This window comes from Garra rufa, chromosome 22 (genome assembly GCF_049309525.1).
Source record: "Garra rufa chromosome 22, GarRuf1.0, whole genome shotgun sequence".
NCBI classification, from domain to species: Eukaryota; Metazoa; Chordata; class Actinopteri; order Cypriniformes; family Cyprinidae; genus Garra; species Garra rufa.
In genome coordinates, this window is record NC_133382.1 from 16,342,938 (window position 1) to 16,357,498 (window position 14,561).

The 14,561-nt window shown below is 36.5% G+C and overlaps 1 protein-coding gene across 2 annotated transcripts in view; it reads right to left on the reverse strand.

Annotated features, from left to right (window-relative positions):
* snx29 (sorting nexin 29) overlaps positions 1-14,561 on the reverse strand; it is a 173,185-nt gene that overhangs the window by 145,210 nt on the left and 13,414 nt on the right. For both annotated transcript variants that reach the window (XR_012341437.1, XM_073828126.1), the window contains exons 12-13: positions 9,004-9,067; positions 8,109-8,237 (exon numbers count right to left, since the gene is read on the reverse strand). Coding sequence is in view for 1 of the 2 variants with exons in the window: in XM_073828126.1 (XP_073684227.1) it covers positions 8,109-8,237; positions 9,004-9,067 (193 nt within the window). In the remaining variant the exon portion in view is untranslated. The remainder of the gene's footprint in view (positions 1-8,108; positions 8,238-9,003; positions 9,068-14,561) is intronic.

Here is a 14,561-nt window from a genome sequence, read left to right on the forward strand (position 1 = left end):
TCATATATTGAAGTTATAGAGTTATTAAAATCAATTTAATTTATACAGGGATCTGCAGAGAGTTTCTCATGACCAGAGGCTTAAATATATATATATATATATAAAAAAAAAACATAGCTTCATATAATTAAGGTTAAAACCACTGATGTCACATATTTTAATGATATTTTAATGATGTCCTTACTACATTTCTGGGCCTTGAACATGGTAGTTGCATTGCTGTCTATGCAGGGACAAAAAGCTCTTGGATTTCATCAAAAATATCTTATTTTGTGTTCTGAAAATGAACATTCTTACGGGTTTGGAACGACATGAGGGTGAGTAATTAATGACAGAATTTTTTTTTTTAGGTGAACTGTCCCTTTAACACCAAGGTGTGATTTATGTTTTTGGTTTTTTTTACATTTTTATTGATTCACAGCCTGAATTAAAATATACCTCCACCACTATTTGTAATAACAGCTTGCATCTTCCATAACATTAGACAGAACTGCACCACTGAAACAAATTTAATTCACTTAGGAATTACAGGAAAATCAAGCATAAAAGGATATACTAGCATCATCCAACACTATACTGACATTCAGGATGTATGTGCAGTACGCATGAGGAGCCCACTGAGAGACTCCCACAGCAAGCCCCCCACTGAATTCAATTCCAGGAACTGCTTTACACAAAGTTTAATAAGGCTGTTCTGGGGAGCGAGATGTGTGTGCGTGCGTATGCGTGCTTGCTTACAAGCCTTGTTACTGGTGGTTTGGGAAAATCAATCAGAATCAATTCAGGTTGTGTTACTGTGAAAAACATCCCTTCCTATTCCTCCAGGATGCCTTTTGTAACTCGCTTATCACTGCCCATTTTATACCCTTCAATAGGCGGAGAGAATGAAGGAGATCCAAAGGCGTCTGGCAGGCTCTCAAAGAAGGGGACTCGGCCGTTTTTCGCACCGGCGAGCTGCGCACGATTCCGCAGCGATTTAATTAAAGTTAATAAGCGACAGCTTCTCTATAGGGAGCACTCGGCAAGTCAGGTGTGCCACATTGATCTTTTCCACTGCCCCTGCAGAGCGAGCCACAGTATGCACACATGCTAGTATATTCATATTAGAAGACTAACATCCAGCGCATGAGGAGGACCGCTGGTTTCCCTCTGAAGGGCTTATGGGTCATATAGTTGTCTACTTTCAACAGCCACCTTGAACAGACACATAATGTCATTCTCTCCAAAGTAATAGTTGATTTAGATTAAAAGGTCTAGAATTGCGCATGTATAAATCATTTATCCATATCACAAAAAGGTCACTGTTCTTAATTAACCAGGTCAGTGTTTTATCACTTTAAAGCCCTGTAACAATTGTTTCAATTAAACCATTTAACTTAAACACACTTGTGACATTTTAGGCACTTTCGCACTGAAGAAACCTTTTCATAGTTCCTAGAACTATTGGCATAAGTTCACCGAGAACTAGGAATGTAATTAGTTCTAGGAACTCCATTTGGGGGAACTAAATTAGCTTCTACTTCAAAGTAAGGTCTAACACCGTGTCTACACCGGACACAAGCTGACAAAATATAGTAGAACCTATTATGCTGTCTACACTGGATGCGGCACGGCGCAACACGACAAATCCCCAACAGTAAACTGCTGCCGCGTTCTATTTATGACATGCTCACACTAAGTTCAAATTATTTGCAATGGTCGGTTTGTCACGTCCAGTGTAGACAGACTTTAGCTGTTGCGGCGCAGCGTAACAACTCGTGTCCGGTGTAGACACGGTGTTAAACAGTTCTATAGGAACTACCGGAGACGTAAGGGTACGCTGATTGGCCAAACACATACAAAACACCGGCTACCCGGCATTTTGAAAAAGCACAGTAAAAACAACAAAACCGAAGAAAAACAACAAAAACAGCTTCAATCATGGCGTCTCAATTCACCGGTTGTTGGCGTTTGTAATTGTTGCTGTTGGCCACTTCAGAGTTCCTGCTGCCGGTGGAAATGCAACCAGGAAAACTGTGAAAGATGCGAAAGCGCCAATTTCTCTTTGTATTTAAAAAACACTGCTATGTGCCCTATACATGTTCTGATGTACACACAGAATTTAAACAGTTTTCTTTTAAAAAGCATTTCTTCTCAGTGATTTCCCTAAATGTAACTCTATTAGGGAATTGGATTATAGAAAAACTATTAAAAGAATGAGGTACAAAGGATTTGCTATAAAACCTCTCTGATTACAGAACTCAACGTTCCACGAACCATAATGTCTATCATTCATAAAATTCAATAAGTTATCCACAAATTTCTAAAATATATTCTATAAAATTGCATTTTGGCTTATTTAAGCTTCTGATCCAATTATAAAAAATGAACAGATGACAGATGAACAATTAGTTTCATAATCTTTAAAAAAATCTTATAATTTGCATAACTTAAAATTTAATTAAAATATGCTCTGCATCAAGAAAATTGAATCATTATTTAATTCAATAGTTCAATTCAATAGTTTATTTAAGTTCATTTATTTTAATAATTAAAAAACACCATAGACCTGAATAATTGCCCAATAAACTAGTGTTCATTTCACTGACGAAAACTAAAAAAAAGTGTTTACGAGTTTTTTTCCATGACTAAAATAAAGCAATGACGAGACAACAATAAAGTCAATAAACAATAATTGTGACTATATCAACATGCAATATCGTTGACGATAAAAGACAAGACTAAATGTATTTAAAAAAAATATAAAAACTGTACTATAATCTCTTTTTTTTTTAGTTATTTTATAAAAAAGGAAACAAAATATTAGTGCAGACTGCTGTACATGCCTCTACTTTATGAGTTTTCATGTGTGCGGTTGCCAGATAACAAGAGATCCCCAAATCAGAGCTCCTTGGTTAAAAGGACCAATTTTCTGCCCGTGTTTTGTTTAATTTTTGCAATCTGGCAACCATGTGCACACGCTCTCTCTTTAATACGGAAGTGCAGATGATGATATGAAAACACAGACCAACAAGTAAGCTGAAGTTTGTCTCTGTCGGCTTAAATTAAAGTGTCATTCAGCCAATCAGTGTTGTGTCATAAGATGTTGACAATTTTTGTTTGTGATTGTGGTTGGTGAAAAAAATGCACATACTCAACTGCTGTTGTTTTAATATACTAGCATTGGAATTAGTATTAGGAATTTCACTGTTAGAATATTGTTGTTTGTTTTTCAGTTTTCATAATGTAGACAGAGAGAGTGCATGCAAGTCTTTGATATTAATTTATATATTGAATAGCCTATAATGAATCAGTACACTACATGGGTAAAAAAGCTGCCTGAAATTTGAAAACAAATTTCTCAAATGACAACAATATGCAATTATAATTTTGCAAAAAAATAAATTAATTTATCATTTTCATTTGCTAAAACTTGACTAAAAAGCTCAGACAACTAAAACCTGACTCCACAAAAACAGGACAAGGTTGAAATTAAAAATACTAAATTAAAAATATCTAACCAAATTAACAGTACAATGAACAATATGCCTTTTAGAATAAACTACAATCAGTACGTTAAATCAATAAAACAATAATCATTAATACCTGAATAAAAGTGTTGCTTATTATGTTATTGTATTAAAAATATTTTTATTTTTATTAAATCATATTAAAAAAAATTGAGCTGGGCAACAATAAATCATGATTAATCAAAAATAAAAGTTTTTGTGTACATAACATATGTGCGTGTACTGTGTATATTTATTATGTATATACGAATACACACATGTATGTACATATTTAAGAAAATTGTATAAATTAAATATATTTATATATTATAAATTATATGAATATACATGTAAATGTTTTCTAAATATATATTATATGTGCATGTTTTATGTCAGTACAGTAAAACTATTTTGGATGCTATTAATCACGATTAATCGCTGCCAAGCACTAATAAAAACTGAAATAACTGAAATATAAACTATTTAAGTAAAACCCTTACAACAGTAGTAGTTTGGAAATCCCTGTTCTACAGTTATGCCTCACCAACAACTATGCTAAATGCAAAACTATATTTCACAGAAATCCACAGATGCTCCTTCAGCACTGTAAATGTACAGCCTAGACTTGACTATGCATAACAGCAGTCTAGATGCCCTTCACAGGACCCATTTCCATCTCCCTAAGGCTACAGGTAAATAAAATGTCAACCAGCATTAAACAGTAGCTGCTATTATCTTAAGTGTTACAAAATGTGACGATTACTGAGCCAAAACGGAGGTCAAATACATTTCCGTGCCAATCAGAAGAGAGCACTCTCCAAGACTAAGCACAACGGTAAATACAAAAGGATCGGCTGGCGGCCCCTTCAGATAGATTATTAAATTGACATGTAAACAAGGCCAACCCAGTGTCAGTTTGTCTAAACAGGCTGATGAAGAGCAAGTGGAGGGATGCACCATTCAGACACAGTGCAGATGTCACCAGCATGATACTGAGTGTGGTATTCTCCCCCATAATCCTCTTTTTGACACAGCGTCATACTGACAAGCCTGCCTCCTGCTCTCGGCCGCTGTCCTCCTACTGAGCTAAATTAATTTGTTCATTCACTCCCCACATTATCCCCCTGAGGAACCACTACATTAGAGCTGATGAAATGCTCACAAAAGCAAGATGTCTTTCTCAATAATCCAGCAGCACTTCAGGAAGACAAAAACCCTGGCAGCTCTGAAGCGTTCGGTAAAGTATTGTTCTGACTGTCAGATGCTGCCACAACCATCCCTTCGTCTGTTTCTACTCGTCCTTCTAAACCTGGACGTGACAGAGTGGGAGAGCGTCGAGTTGAGTGTGAGAGCATTTTGGCCTCTTGGTGTATGGATCCTGCTTCTTAAATACTGCCCACTGAGCCAGGCTGAATCAATGGAGCTAAGCCCAAGAGCACGGCTCATAGGTGCTTCCTTTGAGCGCACAGCCGCACTGAGCATTTCCACACCTTATTTTTAGTCTCTATTGACTGGGACAGATTAGGTTTGAGGCAGAAAAACTGACTGGACTCTTAACATTTGAGTTTGCAAGACTCTAAGACAACAAGCAACTGGGAAGACTTCTGTTAGAAAAACATTTTACTCAAGCTCCTACTTGAAGTGAATTAATACATGAAATGCTTGATGGTTTCTGATAATCTAATAGTGAATAACTCCCAACAGTGTTAACGTATGCCATTCTTTGGTTAGTCTCAGCGACAGACCTTTTCTGGCATTGATTTTCTCCATAGGTATTTAAAAATGCTTCAACAAAGAGTTCGAAGCCTTACATAAAATACTTGACCGTAGAAAGTGACAGTAAAGACATTTATAATGTTACAAAAGATTTCTATTTAAAATAAATGTTGAACTTTCGATTCAGTAGAATTCTGGGAAAAATGTATGATGGTTTTAAAAAATTAATAGTAATTGTAATCAATTGTAATCATAAACATTAATAATAATGTGTTTGTTAAATTGTTTTTTAAGCACCAAATAATCATATTAGAATGATTTCTGAAGGATCATGTGACACTAAAAACTGCAGTAATGGCTTATTTTTGATGTCTCACTCAATACATTTTAGAGTCATGACATGAGAAGTCAAATTTCCCTTGATATTTTGGCTTATAAGAGGTTTTCATACTATTAAAACATCCTGCAAGTTTCATAGCTTAAAACATTCTCCTCATTATAAACAAAGCATTTATTTAATCATTTGGATCTGAGGTGCAAGATGACATCAACCGGGCACAAACATTTTGATAAACACTGCCTCCAGAGCAAGGCATCGACGAATAGTCATTTTCTCACTATAGACCCCACCCACTGGCATTCAGTAGCTAAAAGGCTGATCACTGGAATATGCTGAATATGAGTGTCATGTCAAAAGCAAATAGAAATTACAATCAGTTCCGCTATCTTGTCAACACAGTCCATGCACTTGAGTCTGTCGTCAAAAGGACAGATGGAGTGAAAGAAGTGTGCTTTTACGCACTTGGTTTAAACAGCTTGTTCGTGTCTTTGTACAGATATCAGAAAGATCCCAGCATAAGGAACAAGTAGATAGTTTATTTTTAATAGCATCCCAGATCGTGTCTGAGGATTAATCAGAGCATTTTGTTTTGTAAACGAAGCACAGTGTCATGTAGAGTTCACAAAGAAACATTTGTTGAACGATGAAGCAGTATTAGATCTGACTGCAGCTGCATCAAAACTGGTAAGTAAATGATTTCATAATGCTTTGTCTGAAATTACCGCTTTTTTATCATGTTGTCAAAACACTCACATGCAATAGTTAGGGGGCACTGACACTGTTTCCTATGCAATGACATCAGCCAGTCATAACAGTGGCTGATTCCTGACAAGCCTTAAACGACCCGCCCCTTAAAATAGCTCGTTTTAGGCAGAGGGTCAAAATGAGGGTTGAAAATAATCACTTTTCCCCATATTAATATGTTTTTTGTGCACAAAATGTTTTAACATTATAAGTAAACCTTAAGGAACATATTAAAACAATAAAAAATACATACTGTCTGAAACCACAGCCAACCTTTGTGCTCTAACACTACAATATTTCATATTAAGCAATGTTAACATTAGCCAGCTAATAGCCTGTAGCTAGAATGCACAAAAACACTCCATTTTTCACTCCAAACTTTTCTAACTGGTATTTCTCTCTTTGGGATCATGATACATTATTGGGACTTCAGAAACTGAACATACATAAATCAAAACAAAGTGACTTATGTCCTCATATACTGTTGATAGTCAAATCTAAAGGCTCAAGTCTATGAAGTTTGCTGCATCCAATGTATGATTTTTTTGGTGCAGTTCTTGTTATTAACAAACCATTAACTATTACTTTTGCGTAAATAAACATCTAATTTGCTGCTTATTAGTAGTTAGTAAAGTAGTTGTTTAAGGGGTCACTGGATGCCTATTTTCTACAAGTTGATATGATTCTTTACGTCTCAATGAAAAGTCTATAACATACTTTGACTAAAATTTCTCAAACCTGGTCTTACCTTGTCAAAATCAGCTCTTTACACAGCAAACCGTTTTGTTGCATGTCTCTTTAAATGCTAATGAGCTCTGCTTACCCCGCCCCTCTCTTCTGTGAGGTGACGAGCCGTCCTGTTTAATTCAGCTGCATTTAGCCACAAAACTTGCTAACTAGCACATTATTAGGAAAGGCATCTGTAGGTAAAGCAGGATCACAAATTATTTGTGCGAACATAAACGCATTAAGGTAGATCGGAGTGCGCATTCCCTTCAATAATAAAAGTAACGTCAATCCTCTACGTCTTCAGTGGCTCAGATGCCAACAACAAAACACCTCAATCGCTTAGGAGCCATTCTTGTCTAGGTCCCTGCTCCAGCCAATGGCAGTCAGACTGTTCACAGCTCACTCAGGGCTATGAGGACTATCGTGGTAACGACCTTGGACTTTGTGATGTCACATAGTCAAGAAGCTGAGAATAGCTTGATTTGAAAAAGGGTAAATTATTTATAGGGATTAAAAAAATACCACTGGGTGGATTTTTATCATTACAGGGTGGTTGTGTACACACACTGATAACACACATTTATGTTCAAACAACATGTAAAAGTGAGTTTTGCATCCAAGTTTATCCTTTAAGTTTGATGTATTGGGTAGGATTAGGGATGTAAAATATGGTCGCGCAGAATGTGTGCTTTATAAGTGCTAATAAACAGTTAATATGTAAATAATAGATATGCTAATAAAGCAACTAGTTGATAGTGAGAATGGCTTCCTATACTAAAGCGTTATCAAGATGGCTGTAAAAATATAAGTATTTCTTTGCTATTGTTATGCAACATTTGAACAGTGAACAACTGCCGAACTGTTACTTGAAGTAGCTAGGGTCTATTACTGTGGTATCACCAATTTCCGATTTTCTCACCCCTAAACTAAAAAAAAAAAAAAAAAAAAAAAAAAATCTACAGCGCCTCACATGTAGGTCAAAAGCAGCTTTCTGTCTAAGTAGGTGGTGTTTGGATGCAATGTGGACTAGACTTTAGGCTGATAGTTGGCCTATATGAGACTACTGTTCACTTAGTCTCTAGTGACATTACCTCATGAGAGCTTGGACTTTGCCGGCATGTCTCTCTTCTAGTTCAGCCAGCCTCTTCTTCAAGCTGTCCACCTCCTGCCTGAGCCCAGCAGAGTGCTCCATCTCTCCATCCAGGAGACTGCGCAGAGACCTGTGCCAAAGAGTATAACAACATTAAGACACACACACATCTGACCCACTTTTCCTTAGCTGTCTTTAATGACTACAAGTGCACATGATAATTACTCAGCTGCACATTATTGAATGTGCACATCATGGTACTTTTCACAAATAGGGTACAACACTGACACTCACTGCAACTGAAAGGGTTTTTTGTTGTCAACAAAAGGGTCAGTGAAATATCTATCACACTGAAAAATAAGGGCTCAAAATTATACCTTTTGGGGTACAACAGCTTATCAATGAAGCTTTGTACCTTTTTTTTACACCTAATAGGCATTTATTCGAAATAGTACAGATATTCTTTAAAATTTTACTAAAAGATTACCGTTACTTTTGATCAATTCAACAATCAGTTAAAAAAAAAATCTTACTGACCCCAAATATTAAAAAACAGTGTTGACTTTGTTACTTCAGCAATACATATTACATAATAATATTAATATCAACTAATTAAAAGTAAACTTAAATTAATAAAACACATGAACAATTATTATAATAACAGTTTTTAGTGTAAGAAATTGAATAATAGTTCTAAAGTTTATATGGATACCCAAGTCAACACCAAGGCAGGACAGGCCACAATCATCAACAAATTTCTGAAAACTGTAAAAATCATTCTGACCTAAACGAATTCTTTTAATAACAGATTTCCACACAAATTTGTTAGGATCGTATTTCATGAATTAGCGAAAACCCTCTGTCCATAATGATCACTCCAATCTGTAAATTCTTACGTGTTCTGCTCAGTGAGTTCATCTTTCCTGTTCATCATGGCCACAATGGCTTGCCGCAGTTCAGCTAAGGAGAGAAAAAAAAAAATCAAATGTTATAAAGGTATCAAAACCAACTGAAAATGAACAATGGCTTTTGTCCTCACCCGACTCTGAACATGACTTCTGAACAATAAGACTCAATATATCTCAGTGGGATTTAATGTCCCACACCTGTCTTCATTCTTTCAATAAGGGTTACTGTTTTATACCACTGACATTTTCATTTGTGTAGCACCACAGAACTAATAAAGAGAACTATGCGAGGCTTAAAATACCAGCACGACATTAATTTCTTTAAAATGAAGGTGATGTGAAAGGGTAAGGCATTTATAACACAGCCGTAAGGGAAGCCTCTGCAGATTTTGTCTCAAAACACATTAGCCTGTGAATAATCAGAGTGAAACATAAAGCTTATAGCACTTCAAAACACTAAGGAAGAAACGGCAACACTCGGTACAGTCTAAATCCAGACTGGCGAGCAAAAAGGAGAGAGAATCAGTTTCTTTGTTGTTGCACTCTGAAAGCTGGATAACCTGGCACTGGGTAACCTAGATAACCCCAACAACACGGCTCTGAAAGACAAAGTCTGAACGCTCCTATCAGTCCATTATCATTTAATGAATCTCAGAGGAACCGCAGGCTTGGACAGAGCCATCTATATAAACCTAGCTGGTCTGATCCACATTTAACAAGCTTAAAGTACTTTCAGCCAAAGAAAGTCAAATATGTCTTTGTTATTTTTTTGAGGAACAACAACACTGGTATCATTGAACAGCAATATAGCTCAATTACTGAGAAAAAGCTTATCAGACCACCAGAGATCAATTTGGCAGCCATAGGCGTAATCAGAAACCGCTTCACTTATGTGCAATGTCCCTTTCGAAAACTAATTCCAGAAAATGGTTACAACAAAAGGATAACATTTGTTTTAAGGCATCTTTCTTTTTTTTCCAGTCTGGTTACTGTAATAAATCTGGCCAAGAGATACACTCAAGACATGGGTTGTTGAAAAAGGGATATAAATTAGACTACAAAAAAAAAAAAACATACAGGGGTAGGATTGTATAATATTGTCCCAAATGAATCAGTAAATTAAAGAAACCATCCTGAGGCAAAAAGCAACTCCTGAAAATGATAAATTACACTGCTCAACAAAATATAACTTCAACCCTGGAGGAAAAAAATAAACCCAAAGGCAAAGAAAAACATCAATATTTACCGAACCATACAAATTTACCCATAATTATTATGTAAATGAATCATCAAATTGTTGAAAAAAGATATCCAGAGGTGAATAAGGGACTGAAATGGTGCAAAGGGTTCAAAGGATCACAAAACTAATGGTTTGAATCATACTGTGTTTTTTAAGTCAGGGATTAAATCATTTTTCCGATCAGTTTTTCGCAAAAAAAACAATATTTCAAAGTAACTTTGCTTTCGATTTATTACTTGCAGTACTTCTTCGATACCACAGCCTAACTAAGAAGGTTCAAACTTGATTAAACACAAGTGAACAGCCAGTAAAAAATAAGAACAAATACACAAATTACAAGCATAGATAAATACAACAGGACAATGTTACAAAAAAATAAGGTCAGGTAAATGATCCAGTTAAACAATCAGTTATATTCACACAGAATTTCAAAGTGCTACAAAATTAAAAACAAAAATAAATGTTAAGATTCATTTAAAGGCTTTGCTAAGTTTAAAACCATCGACAGTCTGAGGATTTCTTAGATGGTCAGGGAGAGCATTCGACACACTTTGAGCAACTGAGCAGAAAGCCCGATCTCCCATTGTACGAAGCTTAGTCCTAGGGGTTTTTTGTAAATATGCTGATGCAGAACGGAGTGTACGTTTAAAAGTTTGTGGAGTAAGGAGTTCCTTAAGATATGAGATATAAGAAAGACCTTATAAACAATCCTGAATAATGCCAATGCAGTGATTTGAGAATGGGGTGACATGATCGATTTGTGTACCCTCATCAGAATCCTAGCAGCACTGTTGGATGCACTGCAATATCTGTATGCTTTTGCCAAGGATCCCAATAAGAAGAGCATTACAGTGGTCCAGCCTTGGAGAGACAAAGGCGTGGACAAGCTTTTCTGCATCGGCAAGAGTGAGCATAGAACGAAGTCTAGCAATATTCCTAAGATGGAAAAAGAAAGTCTTGCACAGATGTATAACGTGAGCCTCAAAAGTCAGATGAAACCAAAGAGAGTGTTGGCCAGAAAAGGTAATGCTGGAAATAACAGATGTTTAGACCTGATTTGGGGTGCCTACTAGAATGGCTTCAGTCTTTGAGCTGTTCAACTGAGGCAATTTTGGCTCATCCATGCCTTTATGTCCTCCAGACAGGTAGTCAAGGTAGAAGATGACAGGGCAGCAGGAGTGGATGAATTGGTCTTCAGGTAAAGTTGAGTGTCAACAGCGTGGCAATGGAATGATATTCCATGCCGGCTGATGATACGACCGAGGGGGAGCATGTATAGAATAAACAGAATGGGCCGGAGCACTGAGCCTTGAGGGACACCACAGGTGACAATAGGTTTTAGGGATTTAGCCTCTCCTAAGGCGACATACTCTGTTCTCCCAATAAATCCATACGGATCATGAATCAACTACAAGCCGTTTGACCCCTACAAAGCGCGTTATTAAAAGAGGAGATAGTAACCTCTCTTCTTTGTACCAATTTCTAAAAACTATTGGGAATATTTACACATTTACAAAAAAAAATTAATGAGTTATTAATAACGATAATAAAAACATTAACATATTATTTTAAAAACTTAATTTACAAATATTTTGACATATTTTTTGTGTCATCTGTTGCTATGGTTATCACTTTGTCAATCACTGGGATTTCAGATACAGTTGCGAATTTAAATACAGTTGTTACTCCAGAAACTTTGCAGCTTGTAGTAAGCGGTTAAAACTGTTCTTTAAACCGTGAATGGGTTATATACCAAAACTGAACAAAGAACATATACTTTAAAATCACTGAAGCAATCAATCACAATCTCACTGAGGTACATGCTCTTTAGAAAATTCCTGTTATAATCAAAAAAGCTGTTTACCCCTCACAATTTATCTTTTACATCATGTTTACACTTTGTTGGTTATAATGAAACAATCTGTGAGCATGCAGAATTCATTCCATGAGCTCAAGCTAAACACTGAGGGGATTCTGACTAACAAACACATCTGTTTCATCATTAATGCACTCAAAATATATGTCTGTGCTTGTCTACAGTGATCAATGCTGCAAAAAACTGCAAACTGAAACCTCTGACACCCTCAACACAATGCTCATCCAAATAGGCACTATTGCTAACATCACCAAAGACTGTTAATACACAAAGATCCTGAAATCATATTACTTATGAATGGGAGGAAATACAAGGCGCAATAAAGCAGAATAGTCCCAACTTCTGAATAAAATGACCAATCGCTAATTGGTAAAGTCGTGAGAACTGAAACGGGCTTACTGTTTTCGTAAGATAAAATTTTAACACTATAAGGAAATTCACAACATTCCCTAATTTTAAAGGGGTTATCGGATGTCCATTTTCCACAAGTCGATATTACTCTTTAGGGCCTGAAAGGATTAGTTCACTTACAGAACATAAATGTACAGATAATGTACTCACCCCCTTGTCATCCAAGATGTTAATGCGTTTCTTTCTTCAGTCATAAAGAAATTATGCTTTTTGAGAAAAACATTTCAGGATTTTCTACATATAATGGATATGTATGTATAATGGATATGTATGTGTAGTCCGTGTAATTGGGGTCAATACAGTTAGGCTATGTAGAAAAACTCCCATCTAATTTTCGTCTTCAACTTCAAAATCATCCTACAACGCTGTTTTACCTTTTTTTGTGAAGGGCGTTTGTTCTTCTTTGTATGTTCACTTTGTAAACACTGGGTCGGTACTTTTGCAGCAATGTAGGATGAATTTTGAAGTTGGGGAAGAAAACAGGATTAACTGTATTGGCCCGGATCACACAGACTACGCATGCCACTTCAATTTGTTTTGAAAATAACCAATCGTTTCGCTAGATAAGACCCTCCTTGCTCGTTTGGGATCGTTTTGAACCCTTTGAAGCTGCATTTAACTGGAAATTCAAACTTGGGGGCACCATGCATATCCATTTTATGGAGACAAATCCTGAAACATTTTCCTCAAAAAACTAAATTTCTCAATGGTAGTGTAAAACAACACCCTTTTTACCTTGTCCAAAACAGCTCTGTTCACAGTGACCCGTTTCATTGCAATAAATGCTAATAAGCTCTGCTAACCCAGCTAAATGAACAACCCAGACCTACCACTAATCAGACTAATCAGAATCAAGCATTTCAGAACGTTGTGTATGTTTTCTAATAAAAACTGTTTGCAAGCTGCTTTGTCCTCTGTGCTTCTTGGACACTGGTTCACATTAAGTACAGTACGTGAATTATATACATAAATTTTACAGAATAAATCTGTTGATAGAGCCGTTTTCACCCACTCAAAGGATTGTAAATATGCGCTGCACTATGCACTTGTCACGGTAATGCCACACAGCAGCGTAGAATTGTGTGTGTGTGCTGGAGAAGAATCTTGAGGAGAATTCTTGCAAAATAGCCTGCTTCCTCTCCCAGAGCCCCTCATCTGGAGGAGGAGAAACACACCAGGGCGAGATGGTCCAAGTATATTTGTAATCCTGAGAGGTAGCAGGCAAGTGCAGGAGGCGAATCTTTGACTTCCTTCCCAGAAAGCCAGGTTCACAGACAGCAGTCTGAGACACCTGGCACTGGTTCGCATTTAGCACAGGCTTTTCATCAAAGGCTATTTACGGTGCATTATCTGCATGGAGATTCCCTCTGGAGTAACCTGGGATTAAGTGTCTGTTTAAAGGCACAATGGGGTCACCCCTACTTGGAATTGAACCTGCGGCTTTGTGTTACAAGTAGGGGTGTAACTATAGACTCATTTCACCATTCGGATCAATAAACGTAATGATCTTACTCGATACTGATCTCACAAATGGGTTACTCTCACGATACTTTAAACAAAAAAAAGATAAAATCGGTATTCCATTGGGGGTGGATTTTAACAGGCTTGGACTTGGTCCTAGTGCCAAATGCTCAAGGCAATGGTAACAACAAAATAGAAATATTCATGATTCTGCTTAGCAGAAGTCAGAGTCTTTTTTTTTTTTTTGTCTTTACACACTCTTGTAGCTTCATAAAATTACGGTTAAATCAGTGATGTCAAATATACTATTTTATTGATGTCCTCACTACCTCTCCGGGTCTTAAATGTGGTAATTACATTGCTGTCTATGCAGGGTTAGAAAGCTCTCCGATTTCATCAAAAATATCTTAAAAGATAAACAAAGATAAACTTTGTCTTATGGGTTTGGAACGACATGTGGGTAATTAATGACAGAAATTTCATTTTTTGGTGAACGATCCCTTTAAGAATGACTTATAGTTGTTTCTGCATATTAAACAAACTATAATGTTAACAAAA